Genomic DNA, 20,882 nt, shown 5'->3' with positions numbered 1-20,882 from the left:
ACATATTTGAACTTTTTTGAGGTTCTTTTTGTTTACTTGAAAATTTATCAAATTCATGACAAATCCGACTGGCTTTTTAATTCAGCGGAATGTGATGATGCATATTTTAGAGTTATTGTTGAATTCTTCTTTAGTTTTGACGGCTGCGACATCGTTCTCTCGCAAATTCATTTGGTGTTTCAAATTTTTACACGTATTTGTTGCCTTTTTAATTAACCGATCCACACCAGGCGGATAATGAAAGATCACAATGCTTTGTTGTACATGAAAAATCAAGCAGATCAGGCATGTCGGTTGATAGCTAAAGGAAATTTATAAAATTCAAAAAACAAAATGGCTTTTGACCCTACTTTTTTTGTTCTTGAATTTTGTCATCATTTAACTTAGTTTCAATTTTGACATGACTTTTTGCTGAAACTGAAAACTTAAAACGTTTTTCTAAGTGATATATGTTCTGGTTTATGGTTTATATTGTTCCGTAATTTGGTTTCATATAATTCATTTGGAAATTTTGATTTCTGTCCCTATTTTTTTTGTAGCTTTATGACTTAGTCGCACCGATAACAAGCCTAATTGGTTTTCTAAGCAGTTGCATGATATTTTTGATTCTAGTTGGAAACTTACTTGTCTTACAGTTTTCGGAATTTCTTTTAAGTAAAATTAATGAACTTTTGAATTTTGTCACTTCTAATCTTACATTTAGCTGGTATCCGTAAATACAGATTGCATCTCATTCAAAAAAAGCTGACAATTTGTCTTTATAGGTGGCGTTTCTAATTACTGATTTCTGACTTCGATGCTACGCTTTTTCATTGAAGCAATGCTTTTTATGGATATCTGCCCCATTCAGATATTAGTTTTTTTTTAATTCCTGCTACAAAATCTTTCTAATGGGGATATTCTTTTCGCATTGAAATACCAAGAATGGGCATTTGCACATGTTTAGGAATATGAGCGTATTGCTTTTGGTTTTTAGCTGCTGCGTCGCCGTATTTTGGTCAATTGATTTATTTTTTTTTTAATTTGACTGAATTCTTTCTTCTTTTCTGTAGTCCTATGACATTCTTTGGAGATTGACAAGTATCATTAGCTTCAATCACAAATTGTAGATTGCGAGGTTGCAATTACTACCACCATTATAACTCAAGAAAAACGAATGAACCTATTTAATGGTTTCAGTTGACACCTAATGGCACTTAGAAATCAATGGTTTTCAAAAATGGAAATTTTTTTTGGAATTTATCTTTCTGTTGTTTTCGTCGAGTTGTTACAGAGTCTCAATAAAGTCAGTTTTTATGAACTTTTGTGCAACACAGCTTAATTTGTATTGTTTAGGTTTTATTTTTTTGTTTCCTTATTGTGTTTCCTTTTCAAGAAAGACATCTACTTTTGTGTGTTTTTAATGTTTATTGTTATTTGAAAATCAACTGTGTCTTGTCTCGTATTCGTGTTTATCGCTGGTCAAATCAGTCTTCTAATGCAGCATTTGTTTAATCGTTAAGTGGTTTGGTGAACAAAAAGTGAATTTTCGAAAATTTTCTATCTCTTCCTTATTGGGTACAGAATTGAATAAAAAAAATGCAGGAGCGGGGTCAAAACATTTTTTTGGGAATACACAAAACCCAACCTCCTTGGTTTGAATTTCGAATGCATATTCAGTTTTTGCATGCTTTTACTGATCATAAGAAAAACAGTATTAATTTTTTGAAAAAATTCAAATTCATTTTTAAATTTGAAGAATGGTGTTAATGGATGTTAATAGAGATTGTAGTTGTTTCACTTTGTCAATTAGTTGTTTTTTTGGACCGATTTGTTTTACCAGTTCAGAATTTCTGCGTTTTTTTATTATTATGACAGAATTTGATGATTTTGCTCGGTGAATTTGATGATTTTTTTCACAAATCTTTGGGATTCGCTGATAAGAGCTTTTGCAGAATAAAAAATTGGCCGTGCATGAAAAAATTTTTGTTTTTTAAGGTGATCAGAGAGTTTTTGGAAATTTAAAATGTCTGACTTTTGATCTTGACATAGTGAAAAATCACATGATCAGACAAGGGCAATAAAAAATTACAGAATCCAGGATCTCGTTGGATTCTAGTAAGACAAATGTTTATCTTGTAAGACTCTGTCAGAATCTTGTCAGATCTTTCAAGATATCCCTTCGGAGTTATCCTTGGTGGGTACCAAAAGGACATTTTTTGCTGAACACGAATTCCATCGACTTCTGCAATAAGGTATTTTTTCATCCATCGATCAACAATTATCAATGTCTCTAAAATTACACATTATTTTGCACACTTAATTTGCTGTTTATCAGAGCAATTTTTACTTCTAGCATATGAACAATTTGAAGCTGTGATTTTGTGGGTCCCTTAATGTCTACAAGCGCTTGATCATTATGCCAACAACATAAGTTGACGGTATTTCTTTTCCAAATATTTTATGAGAAAGAAAGCGAGAAAAAAGAAGTTTTATTGAACTGTTTCAGAAGCAAGCATCAATGGAGATTGCCTCAAAACAAAATTCGATGACGTCAATCGATGACAAAATGTGTCGATACGAGCAACAATTGAAGCCTCCACTTCGAATCCAGTACACTACAAATCTAGAACACAACAATGACGAACTCGCTTTAACCCAAAATTTCCGACTCCAATACTCTAACAAAGTGCAACCTACAGAACACCGCCGGGGTACTAGTTCACCCTGTTCAAACGATAACAACAATTCGTCCAGTGGACACCAAACCGCCGACTCACAAGCATCGGATGTGGTTGAAACTATGGAAACAAGTGTGAATTATCCGGACACGCGACGACCTATAGTTAATGATAAAAATAATATGGATCCTGAAATTCAAAGCGTCTGATCTGAGAAGAAGAGAAAATTTCACATCTATGCAAGGAGTCCTCCAGCATCAGATTGTCACTTTATTACTTTTTCTTGAGCCAGTTTCAACAGCTTTCTTATTGATCAGGTCTATTGACTATCGATGCTAAAGTTGGAGCTGTTTCCTTTTCCACAGGCAGAATATGACTACCCGGGTCGAGGTTTTTGGGTAAATTTTTGTAAGAAAAGCGATGAATGTGGTGAATTTGTGTAAGAATTTTTGTAAGAAATAAATAATTCACAGCGATTCACCGCATTCACCGCAAAAAGATATAAGAAATACGCAGTGAAAATTATTTTTTTTTCACCGCATTTCTTACAAAAATTCACCGCCAAACCTCGACCCGGGTATCTAAAATCTATATTTATACACTTTAATAATGGCACAGGCAAAGTGTAATGGCTAGTCCTCTTATTCGCCTTATTAATTATAGAGATTAGTGCAATTACCATAACTTAGGGGCGTCCTAATGCCAAAATACCCAATGCAACAAAATACGCAAAATCTACACAATATTTTGCCATATTGTTAAAATTATCAGAAAGATTAATTACCATAACAAATGTGGATGTTTCGAGCAAAATTGCACAAATATGTGCGCCAAATTCACTTTAGATATTTTTTTCAAATCTAAAATATGAAATTAAAAATTACCACCTGGTTAAAGCTACATTCTTGAAGTTTATAGATCTCATGAAAATGTAAATTAAATGTTTGAAATTAATTGTAAATGTATTAATCGCAGAGCTAATAAAACATGGGTTCTTAATTATCCTTAGTTACCAATAAATATCCACGGCAAAAATCTATGTACCTGTTATAGCTTGTAATGTTTAAAAGCAATCAGTGCAGAAACACGCTTTAGTTTGTTCACACAATTTCATAAAAACTATATCTTTGTTTTTGTGACGAAAAAGGAAGCAGATCCAGAGCTAAAAATTAACCTGTTCACCATAAAAACAAAAATCAAAAGTCCAGCAAAAAAAGATCAGTACTCCGATCAAGTCGAATGGAGATGATTTAGTTTTGTATGATAGAAAAACAATTAGCAGTTCCCATCAATTTATGTGTCGAGCCTTCGCTTTATGAAAGCTATTAGATGTTTAAATGTTGGTAGAGACATTTCCCTTTGCTTGCTATTGTAGCTAGATTTTGATGAATTTAATTTCACAGACTAATTGTTCTTCACTCTAAGCCTTCAAACTAAATTTAGCCTTCAACAAGTGTACTTCAGTACTGGCACAATGAAAACATGACTGTTTTTAGAAAATTTTCTTTTTTTTTGTCATTTTATGTTCATGACACAATGTTGGTTTTTACAACGTTTTTCAGCGCATATTAATGGCTCAGAAATTACTGTTTGCACGAAACGAGAGAGGGTTATGTTAGTAAAAATTTTCCAGGTTGCAATGTTAAGATTTTAAGGAAGAATATTTAAACTGGTATAAAAGCTCGATAGTGATTTGAATAAAATTAATTTTTAATTTTTCCTTGTCTTGTTTCTTTTGGGCGCCTTAAGAACGCTTTATCAATTATACGGCTTCTTAGCTTTAATATGGTTTTTATCAATATTCGGCTGATAATTTGAATTTTGGAAGCTATTTTAAGACATTTCAAATTCTTCTTGAAACAAGAAAAAATGATTTTTCATGATTAAAACTGGGCAAATAGAAAAAACTTTATTTTAAACGAGGAGTTATTTCATAAAGATAAACAAATTGCACTAAATGAAATCTTAGTCAAAAGCCTAATCAATTCATGAATTTTTCAGCGCACATTATCGGCTCAGAAATTATTATTCCAACGCTTCGAAATTATTTGGGCGTTAGGAAATCGTTACCATCCGTACTTTTTTGTGGTTACGTCAATTTTAACCGCTCGATATATTTTGCAGAGAAACAGAACACCATTTGAACCAATGGAAAACCCTTTAAAAATTGGATTCGTCGATGAAGAGACATTTATATATCTTTTCCGGCCGCGTGTTTGCACGAGATAATAGAGGGTTATGTTCTTGAAAATTTTCCAGGTTGCAATGTTAAGATATTAAGGAAGAATGTTTATACTGATATAAAAACTCGATAGAGTTTTGACTAAGACTAATCTTTTAAAATTAATTTTCAAAAAAAACATTGAAAAGAAAGTTTGAAGGAAAGATTTGCTTTTTAACAAAACTGGTTGATAAAGTAAAATTGTTTAGTTTAATATAAAAGAAGGCCCAGATTTAATAGGACAGATTTGGTGGCTTTTAAACAGCAATTGAAAAGGTATGAAAAAAGGGAATAGAAACAATTCAAAAAAGTTTCTCAAGTTTATTCATAAGTTTCTTCTATGTTTCATGCTGAAGCTAAACAGATGACTTAATTCTGATGCAAAACCTTAAGCTGTAGTAATATAAACTTCGTATTAAATTATCATTTTTTTTCAAAATTCCATGAAGTTTATGATGGGTTTCAGGAAAATTTTGAAAAAATTGAACTCATTTTGTTTAAAAATTTATGGTCGGTTTTTGTCTTTCCTGGACATATAGATTAGAAATTAATGAGAAACTTTTTCAACCTTGGCTAAGTCTTAAAAACTAAGAGTCTGTCAGATAAACTAACGCTAAATAGTTGGTCATAACTTTTCCGTTTCTTCTTGTTTCTTTTGGGCGCCTTAAGAACTATACGCCCGCTTTATAAATTATACGGCTTTTTAGCTTTGGTATGTTTTTTATCAATATTCAGCAGATAAATTGAATTTTGGAAGCTATTTTAAGACATTTCAAATTCTTCTCGAAACAATAAAAAATGATTTTTCAAGATTAATATTGGGCAACAAAAAAACTTTATTTTAAATGAGAAGTTATTTCATACAGTTAAACAAAATGCACTAATGGAAATCTTAGAGAAAAGCCTAATCATTTCTTGAAACAACCTTCTACAATTTCACTTGTTCCTATATGTTTTTCCTAATTTTTTCACAACTTTTACAATCTAGCATCAATTTGCTACGTCTATTTTTTGTCTCATTCAAAAAAGGCATTCCTCTAAAACAGGTTTCTGTTTCGCAAGATTTGTTCATTCATTTTTTGCTCATAGAAGATTTTGTGAACAACTTTGGAAACTGTAATAATAAAAAGGAAATTCGCTAAACTTGGTTTCAACAAACTTAGTGAGTCCATAACAGGTCTTGAATTTGATTTCTCTCAAACACTGATTTGTAGTTAAAATTCTTTTTAGATAAGTCAAATATTTATTGAACATGAGAGGACTTGAATATGGAACATAAATGGGATTATCATGCGCCAGTGACATTAATTTATTGTAGCTTCTAACTCGGTAGAAAACATTACATTGGCAACGCTGGCGATTACATTCGTTTGAGTTTAAAACTATTTTATCGGTAGCTTTTTTTCCGGATATCCATTTCTCATTTTCCAGATTTATCAGTAAAATGACTGCTTGATTGTGTCCATTTTAAATTTTTTCTCCAATTCACAAGGACAAATGAAAATTTTCAGTAAATCATTGACAATCACCTTACCAGTTGTCACTTCATGTCACTTTAGATCAATTGAAAAAAAGCAGTTAAAAAAAATTCAGGTTCACCCTAATTTTGATCTTACTTCTATTGTTTCAATGGCAATCGAGTTTCAGTCAATACGAAGATGGAAGATGATAAATACAAAAAGCTTTCATTTTGTTCTCAAGCAATGGTTTTGTGGCTCCTTCATCCAAGAAGAAAACAATCAACTGTTTGTTTTAAATTTCTTACAACGAATTTTCCTTTTCTTCATAAAACTTTTTCCTCAAAAGAGATTTTGGTTATCAGTCTATAGTATTCAAAAATATTTATATTGTAAAAACTCTCTTTCATTAAGGTAACATGCACAGTATAAGTACCATCTATTTCCAATTTTACTTATAATTTCGAAATAAGGTTTTCAACTTTTGAAACTATGCAATTTTTTTATCCAAACAAGGTGTTAATTTTTATGTTTATTCAAAAAAGCATAAAATATGTTTTATGTGTTAAACCAAGAAGAGAGCGAGAGACTTGTTTTTTTATGTGTCATTATGAGAAAACGAAAAAGGTTAATTGAGCAACTTATTTCTTCTGTTGACGGGCTGCATTTAGAAAAGATTTTTTAGTTTTTGATGTAAATGTTTTGGACAATAAGACTTTTTGGACCTATAAAGACGAAGCGAATTTTTTCCATTTTAAATGTAAGTTATATCTTTTGTGAGATATTTGTCAAGCTCGCTTGATGATTGTGCTCCTTGCAAACGTGTAATGAGTAAACTGTTTATTAAGATTTTTACTTTATATATATGTTCAATTTTTTCTATTTTCTAATTTGTAGTAGGTGTTTTGGTCTGCTATTTTTTTTTCAAAATGAGCGAAACAACTTTTATTCTAAATTCTGTTTTTTAAGAAAACCAATTGAAATCTTATTGTTATTTATTGTTAATCTCCTGGTATATACCGTATTTTAAGTATGTAAAGGCATTGAGCAAAACAATTTTGATAACCAAAAATATCGAAACGTTTAAAAGAACAAACAATGGCATTCATTTACCATTCACTTCTCTTTGAAAAAATTTGAGTTAAATTAACCGAATTACCATATTTCAACAATTTTAGTTTTAATTCTTTGACGAAATTTAATTGTAAGTTTTTTAAATGAGACCATTTGAATGGAATAGAGACCGGTTGAATTTTTCCGCAAATGTCAATGAAGTTTTGTCATAATTTGTTTTTTTTATTTACCTCCTAACTCTTTTGTGGTGGCTAATTATTGTTTTTTTTGCCTACTTTATACTATCTTGATTGACTGAGGCCTATTTAACGTGAGTATGTTCAACAAAGTTGTTGTTAACAAATCAAAAGAACTGAACGATGTCAACTCCAGTTTACTGCAGCTATTGAAGTTGTGTAATTTTCATTTTTTGAATCTTATTGTTGAACTTGTTTCAACAGAAAAACTGCGAAGATTTGTTAGAAGTATTTTAGCCTTCTGTTTTTTTGCGGTATGCCGCTTATTTTTTTAGGATGCGTATACAATTTGTCACATTTTTCTGAGGAAATTAAAAGCCACTCTCGCATAAACAATTAGCGTTTTCTAAAGAAATGTTGGAACAATTAAAACTATCCTTGATCATGTCTTTGATTCAAAAAATCGTTCTGCCCCAATTAGGATTGATTGAGTTTTGCTGAATATCTGGTTATATGAACAAAATTAAATTAAAATCTTTACTGAAACAAGTATTCGAAAATATGTTACGTAACTATATCACTGCTCTTGAAAACCATATTTCATAACAGATTTTTGTTTTCGCAAATCCACGGTTGACCTTTGCACACAATTGTCTCTTTAAACCAATCAAAAGTCAACACGGATTCCACTTTGTCGTACTGGAATCTGACGTCATCCATCTTCAGTTTTGGTGGCAGAATGAAGACGTGACCAGACTTGGCTCCGTCTTTGATCAGTTGACCTTCTCCAAAACCAAGCTCCGATATTACATTGAATCCCGAGGTTTTGTTGTAGCGAGCCTGAAGTTAGAAGCGTGAAAGACATTTTGTTTGCTGTAAGAATCATTGCGTTTCTAATCAGCTGAGACTTGACAAATCCCATCATTACTTACGACAACGCAACAATGAGTTAACACTCTCAGACTTTCGTGGGTTCAAAATGGCCACAACAAGTTCTTCAAAGTGCGAAGGTCAAAACAACCTCTGAATGATTTTCACCCTCCGAGATCAAAATGGCCCCTGACCAAACAACTTATAGACCCTTCTACAGACTTTTTTGAGCTTGCAAACTTTTCCAGATTGGTAATTAGCTTTCGCTGGAATGATGATTGGGTGCAACATATCTAATCAAGAAATCAGTAATCTTTGTTTCGAAGCATATCTTTAACATCCGTGTCAATTGGTGTTGTAAATAATGGCGGGAGTTGCGAAGGGCATGCTGATTACAGTCTTTATGAATGTTTAATTCTTTATTTAAAAAGGTTGGCAATGATCTTTTCTGGGTCAACGCAACAGTTATACGTTAGAAATTGTTTGAAAATTACAGCCAATTTCCTAGACAAAAAATAGAAGTGATTTAATCTGCCCCCAGTGATTTATAATCCCCATTTTGCCATGGAAGCACTTAACTATGGAAGAAATATCAAGAACGCCTGGGTGCTTAAAAGTTAAATGTCCACTATTGTGGGGATAGATACCAGCATTCACATCAATTTCAGCTCAAACAATTTTTTGCTAAATAAGAAGTGAATCCAAGGTTTAATAGGTGAAGATACATCTGGTTCCAACGATATAAGGATCTATATTATGCATGATTATGCCACAATACATCCTGAGCGATGCTTTTGTACAGGCTTTGTTCACTAACAATCGATGACTGATTGTTGGAAAATATATAATTACAGTTATCAGATTGACTGGTTGGATAATAAAAGCAACAAAAATCTCCTTAAACTTTTCCTTGATCAGGTTATGGTTAATCAAAGATACGGCGGTACTCCAATGCAGAACAGAACGAGGTTTAAAAACTTAGCGGAGCCGAATGACTTCATAGAACAACAAAACTTGAAATTAGTCTATACCTTGATCCTGTTGAGTTGTTTAGGACTGGTGAAGTCAGTGACCAGTTTGTAGTAGTCCTTGGGGGACACACCGTAGTTGCATCCATGGCTCATGTACTCGTGTACTTGAGAGTTACAACATCCACCTACATACAACACAAAAAAATTTGACTTTCAAAGCAACCATTAAATATTTCTCATTTTGAGCTAAAAATTGCAAAGAAACCGCTTTGATATTCAATTTTCTATGGAGTGCTTAGTTCAACCAGAAAACACATTTTTAACAATCTGTAAAATTTTAATAGTAGATGTTTCACTTTTCTGTATATCGACCATTTTCTCATTTTCAGGTAAAAAATTTAAAGCGTGCACACACTGCAAATTTTCTGTTCAAAGTTTTTTTTGCTCGACCTGCTTCAACATTCAATTTTTAATGGCGTCCTCAGTCCAATAAAAAACACATTTTTAACTATCTAAAAAACTATGCTCGTAAATATTTCAGTTTTCTGTCAGTTTTCTCTTTCAGTCTTCTGTTTCAGATTCGAAACTTTATATAAAAGTTGTCTTAAAAATAATATTAAACAAGGAGACTCGTTAATGTGCGTTCGCACATGATGTTCCGACCCGAGCTTATCAACATTCTTTACTTAATTGTCAACCAAATGACGATATAACAAAAATAGATATTCGAGTTTAAAACAATCGTTACACAATCTAATCACTAATTGAATTACATAATGCCATGCCTCATTACAGCGCCAACCAAATCTGCCGTTAAAGAGACTACGAGAAAAAAAACAAACAACAAAATTAGCAAAAACAAAAATTTCACGGCAAAAAATGAATAACAAAATTTAAAAGCACCTAGTAACAATGTCAACATGCAGTCAGATAAAACCTTAACTACACAAATTTACTCTATCCTAATTATACAGCAGATAGAAACTTTTGTTAATAAAACTAGGTAACAAGTCGACAAAGAGAACGATTAATAAGGCGAAATTCAAAAATTAATCAATATTTTTTAAAAACCTTATTATAAACCTTGACAAATTACTAAAAATTAATTACGAAAACAAAACGACCTGTCTTTGGTTAGACTAAGCCATAGAAACGGACTAAAGATGCAGAAAAACTCAAAAAATTACAAAAGATTTGCAAAAAACGCAAATTATTGATACCGTTAAACTCATTAGCTATACTCTGAATATTATGTCTGAATATTCAATTGTTATTTCTACTATTTCAGCTAAAGGATTTATACTGAGATATTAACTAAGTTTACCTGGCCCATATTTGAAAACCATTGGGATCTGTTATTACGCGATTGAAAAAAGAAGAGAAAAATAAATAAACACAAAACTTACCACTCAAAAAACGTTTATAATAACGCATATTGTCCAACAAACAAAACGTCAGTGACAAATCAAATAAGTAGATGTGTTATTTTTTGAAATAACAGAAATTGCATGTGGCCTCTCAATGATGAAATAAGTTACAAGTTGACGAAAAGAACAACAAAAACTGAAAAGTTTGAAAAAAATTGAAAAAGTTTATCATAAACATTAAGACTATCCGCTATAAACTGAGTGCTTCGGGTAACATCATTCATTCAATCTTCGATTACAAGCTTATGCTACTGGTCGGCAATATTCGGCTACATAAAGAACAAAAAACAGGAAAAAAACAGCAATTTCAGGAAAAAAAGCTGAACGAGAGGAATGTCGAATGCATTAAAAAGTGAACTTTTCAATACCAACCTTTCTAGTTTCAAATAATTGTTTCAACAGCAATGGGATTCTTTTTTTTAAATAATTTAACTTCAAAAAATCAACAAATTTGAATAAATAAATCCGAACCACGAACTTTTTGAGAAAACTCGTAGTATCAACGCCATAAAATTCAATAGCTTTCAACGGAAGCCAGTGAATAAGCTAAAAATTACGAAAACCTGTGGCATTGAAGTCTTAAAACTACTAGTTAGAAAATAAAACCGGAAACCAGATTAAATTTGTAAGCAGTAGAAAAGAAGGTGTCCTCTCCATACCGAAACTGACTAACAGTTCACGAAAAAAGTTTAAGATTGGTTAATGTTTAAAAAAAGTTTTCGATTTTTTTTTTAAGGATTAGCAGCCATTAAATTCAATAGCTTTCCACGGAAGTCAATAAATACACTGCTAAATGTACCCGATGGGAGGAAAAGTATATTTGTCATGCAGAGTTAATCAATAAAGCATCACAAGAAGTCTTATGACTATGAAAACAACAACAAAAACAGGCAAAAACCAAAAATTCAGCAGGAAAGTGCGAGAAGAAAGTGTCGAAGCCATTTAAACCATCAGTCTTTCTCTGAAAACTTCATAAGTGATCCAATGAATTTATTTTCTATGCCAATGGGAGCTATCAAAATTTGGATAATGTGATATGAGTTCAAAAGTAACCAAGAATACAAAAATAACCGCAAAAATTGGAAAAAAAAATAAGATCTTGTGTCATTGAAGTCATATATCCAATAGTTAGTAGATAAAACCGCTAACCAGATAAAATTTGGTTGCAGTGGGAAGGAGTAGGGTCCTCACATTACTGTGACTGACTTACATTTCACGAAAATAAGTTTATGATTGGTTAATATTCAGAAAAAATTTTCAAAACATTATTTTCAAAGTCTTAACAGCCATGAAAATCACTAAGCCAATGCGAGTTATCAAAATTTGGATGCGAGTTATCAAAATGCGAGTTATCAAAATAAGCCAATGCGAGTTATCAAAGCCAATGCGAGTTATCAAAATTTGGATAATGTGATATGAGTTCAAAAGTAACCAACAGTACAAAAATAACCACAAAAGTTGAAAAAAAAGAGATCTTGTGTCATTGAAGTCATATATCCAATAGTTAGTAGATAAAACCGCTAACCAGATAAAGTTTGGTTGCAGTAGGAAGGAAGAGGGTCCTCTCTTGACTGACACGGACTTACCTTTCACGAAAATAAATTTATGATTGGTTAATTTTCAGAAAAAATTTTCAAAACATTATTTTCAAAGTCTTAACAGCCATTAAAATCACTAGCTTTCAACGGAAGTCAATAAATACGCTCAAGTTTAACCCAATGTGAAGACAAATAAGTTTGTCATTCATAGGTAATTATTAAGACATCACAATAAGTCTTATGACTATGAAAACAACATCAAAAACAGGCAAAAACCAAAAATTCAGTAGAAAAGTGCTAGAAAATGTCGAAGTCAATTACACCATAAGCTTTTCTCTGAAAATTTATCAGTGATCCAATGAAGTTATTTTCTAAGCCAATGCGAGCTATCAAAATTTGGATAATGTGATATGAGTTCAAAAGTAACCAAGAATACAAAAATAACCGCAAAAATTGAAAAAAAAAATAAGATCTTGTGTCATTGAAGTCATATATCCACTAGTTAGTAGATAAAACCGCTAACCAGATAAAATTTGGTTGCAGTGGGAAGGAGTAGGGTCCTCACATTACTGTGACTGACTTAAATTTCACGAAAATAAGTTTATGATTGGTTAATATTCAGAAAAAATTTTCAAAACATTATTTTCAAAGCCTTAACAGCCATGAAAATCACTAGCTTTCAACGGAAGTCAATAAATACGCTCAAGTTTAACCCGATGTGAAGACAATTAAGTTTGATTAAGTTTGTCATTCATAGGTAATTATTAAGACATCACAATAAGTCTTATGACTATGAAAACAACATCAAAAACAGGCAAAAACCAAAAATTCAGTAGAAAAGTGCTAGAAAGTGTCGAAGTCAATTACACCATAAGCTTTTCTCTGAAAATTCATCAGTGATCCAATGAACTTATTTTCTAAGCCAATGCGAGTTATCAAAATTTGGATAATGTGATATGAGTTCAAAAGTAACCAACAGTACAAAAATAACCACAAAAGTTAAAAAAAAAAATGAGATCTTGTGTCATTGAAGTCATATATCCAATAGTTAGTAGATAAAACCGCTAACCAGATAAAATTTGGTTGCATTAGGAAGGAAGAGGGTCCTCTCTTGACTGACACGGACTTACATTCACGAAAATAAATTTATGATTGGTTAATATTCAGAAAAAATTTTCAAAACAATATTTTCAAAGTCTTAACAGCCATTAAAATCACTAGCTTTCAACGGAAGTCAATAAATACGCTCAAGTTTAACCCGATGTGAAGACAATTAAGTTTGTCATTCATAGGTAATTATTAAGACATCACAATAAGTCTTATGACTATGAAAACAACATCAAAAACAGGCAAAAACCAAAAATTCAGTAGAAAAGTGCTAGAAAGTGTCGAAGTCAATTACACAATAAGCTTTTCTCTGAAAATTTATCAGTGATCCAATGAAATTATTTTCTAAGCCAATGCGAGCTATCAAAATTTGGATAATGTGATTATAGTTGAAAAGTAACCAAGAATACAAAAATAACCGCAAAAATTGAAAAAAAAAAATAAGATCTTGTGTCATTGAAGTCATATATCCACTAGTTAGTAGATAAAACCGCTAACCAGATAAAATTTGGTTGGAGTGGGAAGGAGTAGGGTCCTCACATTACTGTGACTGACTTACATTTCACGAAAATAAGTTTATGATTGGTTAATATTCAGAAAAAATTTTCAAAACATTATTTTCAAAGACTTAACAGCCATGAAAATCACTAGCTTTCAACGGAAGTCAATAAATACGCTCAAGTTTAACCCGATGTGAAGACAATTAAGTTTGATTAAGTTTGTCATTCATAGGTAATTATTAAGACATCACAATAAGTCTTATGACTATGAAAACAACATCAAAAACAGGCAAAAACCAAAAATTCAGTAGAAAAGTGCTAGAAAGTGTCGAAGTCAATTACACCATAAGCTTTTCTCTGAGAATTTATCAGTGATCCAATGAACTTATTTTCTAAGCCAATGCGAGTTATCAAAATTTGGATAATGTGATATGAGTTCAAAAGTAACCAACAGTACAAAAATAACCACAAAAGTTGAAAAAAAAATGAGATCTTGTGTCATTGAAGTCATATATCCAATAGTTAGTAGATAAAACCGCTAACCAGATAAAATTTGGTTGCAGTAGGAAGGAAGAGGGTCCTCTCTTGACTGACACGGACTTACTTTCACGAAAATAAATTTATGATTGGTTAATATTCAGAAAAAATTTTCAAAACATTATTTTCAAAGTCTTAACAGCCATTAAAATCACTAGCTTTCAACGGAAGTCAATAAATACGCTCAAGTTTAACCCGATGTGAAGACAATTAAATTTGTCATTCATAGGTAATTATAAAGACATCACAATAAGTCTTATGACTATGAAAACAACATCAAAAACAGGCAAAAACCAAAAATTCAGTAGAAAAGTGCTAAAAAGTGTCGAAGTCAATTACACCATAAGCTTTTCTCTGAAAATTTATCAGTGATCCAATGAACTTATTTTCTAAGCCAATGCGAGTTATCAAAATTTGGATAATGTGATATGAGTTCAAAAGTAACCAACAGTACAAAAATAACCACAAAAGTTGAAAAAAAAATGAGATCTTGTGTCATTGAAGTCATATATCCAATAGTTAGTAGATAAAACCGCTAACCAGATAAAATTTGGTTGCAGTAGGAAGGAAGAGGGTCCTCTCTTGACTGACATGGACTTACTTTCACGAAAATAAATTTATGATTGGTTAATATTCAGAAAAAATTTTCAAATCATTATTTTCAAAGTCTTAACAGCCATTAAAATCACTAGCTTTCAACGGAAGTCAATAAATACGCTCAAGTTTAACCCGATGTGAAGACAATTAAATTTGTCATTCATAGGTAATTATTAAGACATCACAATAAGTCTTATGACTATGAAAACAACATCAAAAACAGGCAAAAACCAAAAATTCAGTAGAAAAGTGCTAAAAAGTGTCGAAGTCAATTACACCATAAGCTTTTCTCTGAAAATTTATCAGTGATCCAATGAACTTATTTTCTAAGCCAATGCGAGTCATCAAAATTTGGATAATGTGATATGAGTTCAAAAGTAACCAAGAGTACAAAAATAACCACAAAAGTTGAAAAAAAAAATGAGATCTTGTGTCATTGAAGTCATATATCCAATAGTTCGTAGATAAAACCGCTAACCAGATAAAATTTGGTTGCAGTGGGAAGGAGTAGGGTCCTCACATTACTGTGACTGACTTACATTTCACGAAAATAAGTTTATGATTGATCAATGTTCAAAAAAATTTCCGAAAAATTATTCTTAAAGTCTTAACAGCCAATAGCTTCCCAATCAAAGCACTAGATATGTTCATTTAGTAATCATTACGAAACATATTGCACTTTTAGTCAATGAGTTTGTGCCATAGTACTCCAAAAAATAAAATCAATTTTTCATTTAAAATTACGAAAACTCAGTGTCGAAGCCAAAAAAACATGAGCAATTCCTTGAAAACGATTTTTTTGTTCATTGGGCTTCATTTGACTGCAAATGAAGTTTGTCGTTAACACAACCCCGTTATGAAAAGTGACTAGTCTCGAGGTGACTTAAAAAAACAAAAAAAGAACTGAAAAGTTTTCTAAGAAAAGAGTTCTCAAACAGAATTCGGTTTTTTTATAGTGAACTTCCCTATGAGACCAGAGCTAGTCTTTTTTTGTCTTCAGTCTATTAGTAACACACAATATGTTCATTTTGTGGCATGAAATGTAAATTTGAAATACTATTTTCATAGAAAATATCTTAATTTGAAGAAAAATTACACTAAAAGTGAAGAAAAATCATGCCAAATGCACAAAACTTCAATCCTCGATAACTCCTCGGAAAAAACGAAATTCTGAAAAATCTTTTCAATTTTGAATTCTACGCTGGAACAGCTTTTAAATGATACCACTCACATTTCTCTACGATGAATATATCGATCAGCCAAAATTGACTGAACAAAAAAACGCATTTGAGTATATAGTTCCTCCCCCCACAAGTGGGTCGGAACAATAACTTAATAATTATATTATAAAGCCATTCATACTATGCCAGTTCTGGCAAGACCAACGCAATTAAAACAAGTGATTGACTTGCAATCTTTGAATAAAACGTCCGCAATAATGAAACAAGTTTGAAGACGAAAAAAACTGTTATCAACTGGGAATTGTATGCGTCTCAATACGAGCCAGAGACCGTTTTTAAAACCCTCTCTTGTAGGGTCACTTCTTGGTCACCCAACTCATGATCTCCCACTTCTTGGTCACTCAACACAAAGTTGTTTGGCATTCCGTTGAAAAAGGTAAATAAAATGGTGAAAATAGCCGAAACGCTCATATCTCCAGTTCCAAAATGCAAATTTCGCGGTTCCACATAATTTCGAGCTAGTGATTTTAGCATTTTGCTTTTGTTTTGTTTACTATATTTCAAAGCAAAACATGTCAGCACAACTTAGAGCACCTTAAAATCCAAGCCTTACCGGCTAATTTCCCGGGTTGACCTCATAATTGAAAAAGTTGTAAATTACAACTTCCTATTATGTCGTCTATGAAAAGTTGTAATCCTAAGACTTTCATAATATGAAAGTTGCAATTTATTAAATTTTTAGACAAACCAGGAAATGGGCTAAAACAAAGAGCAAATGAACTGTTTCAAAAAATTAGTGAGCAAAAAATCGGAAATTATTATTTTTCAGTGATACCGTATTTATGAAAAAGTTGTAGTCATAGAACTTCATACAAAAAAATTTTTTGCCGATCTAAAATTTAGACTGCGCAAGTGTGTGATCTTTTGGAAATTGCCTAATCTACACTCAGCTAAAATTTGAGCCTCAGATCACAAAGTTTTGCATTTTTTTATGGAAAAGTCGTAGTCATAAAACTTCATAAAGCAAAAAATTAGAGTGCTTATTAACTGCCGATTTTTTTTTGTAATGCATAACTTGATGACGTTTTTTGATGCCTATTGAATATTTTCAGCTGCCTGTTGAGGTATGTGAACACTATTTATAAATCACTGTGTTGCGGCTGCTCAAGAATCTCAGCGGAACCGATATATCACAGCCTGGTTCTCGAGTTTTACGCCGGCCTGGTTCTTCACTGGGTTCGATTGACTAACGATCTCGCTGAAATAATTAGTCGCTCGGCCGTATTAAAGGACTGTAACTTTATTTTTGTTGATTGAAGTTAAGAAAATCCTTAGTGATAGTCTATGTTCAATCTCGTGCTGAAGTTTGTAAGGCTTCAGCCAGTAGCTAGTAATGTTGCAAACTTCTCGTTAAGTAGGCTCAACTAACTTATAACTCGCAAGATCTTAAGATCTAGCAAACTTAACGAAAAGACTAAAGTTGTTAAAGAATCAAATTTTAGTCTATCTGAGAGCCAACTGCTCTTTGTAACAGTTTCTAATGGTTCTAAATACAATATGGTTACACTATTCAGACAATTGGGTTAAAGTAAATAATCCGCTAAATATCATTTATAACATCATTGTCACTGATCTCTGATTGGTTAATCGAATAAAGTGATTTAAGTCAATGTTTACATAGTAAATGTCAAATTACCGCACTATTTGCTTTTGTTGACATAAGCACTGATGGTACATACGTAACTCTAAATGCCTCAAATGTATGACAAATGACCTTTAATAAACACTTAAGGGATCATAGAATTAACAATTTAGCAAAATTAACAATAAATGACAAAATATCCAAAAATGCACTTTTTGCACCATATAAGTGCTAATAGCATCACTTGTAGGTATGATGCAAGGATGTTCGTTGGGTCCATGGATAGCTTAGGGGTTACCCTAACCGTGTGCTAAAACCTTGGGTTGCTCAGGTTTTCCCTTCCCAAAATCGGGGGGGGGGTGGACAAATTTTCGGTCCCAACTTGTAAAAATTTTCAGTTTTGACCTTTTTTGAGTTTTGGCAAAATTTCAAGTTTCTGAGTTTTGATTTCATTTCTGTTGGTCTGATGGCTCATGCTTCTGTTCACTAGTGGCGCCAACATCGCCGGTCCTGTTTTCGATCTCGGAAACACCATCGTAGAAGACTGGCGCCAATTTCACCACCGGCCTGTTGAATTCGCCATGTGCCATCTTGACTCTCGCTGATCGTACGACTCCATCGTTGCCTTTGAAGACTTGGATGACTCGTCCCATCTTGTACTCACATCGTTTCACTGACTCGTCTACCATCCAAACAAGTTCTCCTTCTTTCAGATTTCGCACATGTTCTTTTGACCACTTTGATCTCTGATTCCATTGTGGAAGATATTCACGAGTCCATCTCTTCCAGATCATGTCCGCATATGCTTGAGCCGTTTTGAATGATTTTCTGAGATCATGGTAGCGTTCACTGGATGGCATAAATGGTGCACTTGCGTTTTCTCGTCCTAGCAGGAAGTGATTGGGTGTAAGAGCTGTCAAATCCTCTGGATCGTCACTTACTGCTGTCAGGGGTCTTGCGTTGAGAGTTTGCTCTACAAGACACATTGTTGTGCTGAGTACCTCGTCAGTGAGGCTTCTGTTGTCCAAGATTGCAATCATGACCTTCTTGCAACTTTGAACCAGTCTTTCCCAGATTCCACCAAAGTGAGGAGCTCCGGGAGGGTTGAATTTCCAAACAATCTTTTTCTGTGCTAAGTCACTTTCAATCTTAGCTTTGTCCCATTCGTCCATGAATGCTTTGAGTTCCTTGGCTGCTCCAACGAAGTTCGTGCCGTTGTCGCTGATGATGGTACTTGGGTAGCCACGTCGTGCGATGAATCTTGTCACTGCCGCTAGACATGACTCGGTGTCCAATGACTGTGCAACTTCGATGTGTACTGCTCTGGTTGTCAGACAAGTGAAGAGGCAGCACCATCTCTTCAATGTACGTCGTAGGAACTTCACTTCTATGGGTCCGAAGTAGTCAACTCCGGTATGGGTGAATGGGAACACATGTTCATCAAGTCGTTCTCGTGGTAGATCCGCCATCGGTGGGTGAATGGGGTTGGCGTTCCTGTGTCTGCATTTGATACATATCGACTTGATTTTTCTTAATGCATTTCTCAGTCCAATGATCCAGTATTCTTGTTGGAGCATGTTCCTCACATATTCTGTGCCCTCATGTAGGTTGTCACGATGAGCTCTCTCCAACAGAAGTTGTACTACTGGATGCTTTGCTGTCAACAGTATTGGATGTTTTGCATTGTAATCGAGGTTTGAATGCTTCAGTCGACCTTTCACTCGAATTGTTCCATCTTCCTCTATGAAGGGTGACAATTTGGCAATGTTTAAAACTTTGGAGATTTCTTTGCTGTTTGATATAGACTTCGAAACATTCGGGAAGCTTTCGTTTTGAACAAATCGAAACAGTATTTGCTCTGCTTGATGAATCTCGTCTGCTTTGAGGGGACCCTTCTTTTTTGTCTTGAACCTCATGCAATAGGCAATAAAGTTTCTAATTCGTTTGAGGGAACTGTATCGTCTCCAGTCAAATAGTTGCTCTAGTTTTGTTTCTGTTGCTACAGTACTCGTAACTTGCTCAGGTTCGAGTTCGTTCACTTGGCACCACGGCTTTGGCCACTTTTCTTCATCTGCCTGAAGCCATGCCGGCCCGTTTAGCCATGCGGACTCCTTGAGGCCTTCGATGGACATTCCTCGGGTTCCGATGTCGGCAGGGTTTTCAACACTTTGACGTGTCTCCATTGATCCATCGATGAGTTTTCCAGTATTTCAGCTGCTCTGTTTGCAACGAATACTTGTTGTTTCTTGTGCGCTGCCTGTAGCCACTGTAGCACTGTTGATGAGTCGGTCCAATGATAGATTTTGCCGATTTTGACATCATGTTCATTGAGTACCTGCCTTCTGAGACGAACTCCGTAGACTGCTGCTTGAAGTTCTAATTTCGGTACCGTCATATGTCTGATGGGTGCCACACGGCATTTCCCTATTACATATGTCAGCTTTAGCGTTGCTTCATCTTGCAGATATGCCACGATGCACATCGCTTCCTCTGATGCATCTGTAAAAATGTGAAGTCTCAAATTTGAACATCCGTTTTCGAAATAAAGTCGATTTATCGACATCGTCCTTATTTCTCTCAACTCAGAGCACCAATCACTGAACAGTTTTGAGTGTTCTGCTGACAACTCTTTGTCCCATGCTTGTCCCATTTCTGCCCAAATGCTTTTGAGAAGAAATCGCATTCGTATGGTGAAAGGTGAACATATTCCAAGTGGGTCGAACACTGCTGAGACAAAGGATAGGACAATTCTCTGAGTTATTTTTGCTGGAACTTCTTGCTCAGTTCCACGACAGACAATGAGACTGTCTGTGTCCACATTCCAGTTGAGTCCTAGGATTGAAGATGATTGTGGTTCTGCTTCGAAAGTTTTCACAACTTTCGTTGATCTGTCTGTCTCTGGAATGTGTGACTTGACTTCTTCG

General features: G+C 33.5%; 2 protein-coding genes across 5 annotated transcripts in view; one reads left to right on the top strand and one right to left on the bottom strand.

Annotated features, from left to right (window-relative positions):
• Window positions 1–4,068, top strand: part of LOC142336120 (uncharacterized) — a 72,304-nt gene extending 68,236 nt beyond the window's left edge. For 2 of the 4 annotated variants that reach the window (XM_075384671.1, XM_075384670.1), the window contains one exon: window positions 2,489–3,085. In XM_075384671.1, the coding sequence (XP_075240786.1) occupies window positions 2,489–2,869 (381 nt within the window). In that variant the 3' untranslated portion in view covers window positions 2,870–3,085. Of the gene's footprint in view, window positions 1–2,488; window positions 3,086–3,807 lie in introns of those variants that run through there. The other 2 variants (XR_012758892.1, XR_012758891.1) reach the window with 2 other exon arrangements.
• A 4,029-nt stretch (window positions 4,069–8,097) lies between these two features.
• Window positions 8,098–20,882, bottom strand: part of LOC142336590 (uncharacterized) — a 56,813-nt gene continuing 44,028 nt past the window's right edge. Inside the window, exons 4-5 of the mRNA XM_075385500.1 lie at window positions 9,490–9,614; window positions 8,098–8,428 (exon numbers count right to left, since the gene is read on the bottom strand). Coding sequence (XP_075241615.1) covers window positions 8,189–8,428; window positions 9,490–9,614 — 365 coding nt within the window. The 3' untranslated portion in view covers window positions 8,098–8,188. The remainder of the gene's footprint in view (window positions 8,429–9,489; window positions 9,615–20,882) is intronic.

Source organism: Convolutriloba macropyga, chromosome 3, assembly GCF_964194025.1.
Source record: "Convolutriloba macropyga chromosome 3, txConMacr16.3, whole genome shotgun sequence".
NCBI classification, from domain to species: domain Eukaryota; kingdom Metazoa; phylum Xenacoelomorpha; order Acoela; family Convolutidae; genus Convolutriloba; species Convolutriloba macropyga.
The sequence above is the reverse complement of the archived record's forward strand: the minus strand, read 5'-3'. Positions and strand labels throughout refer to the sequence as shown.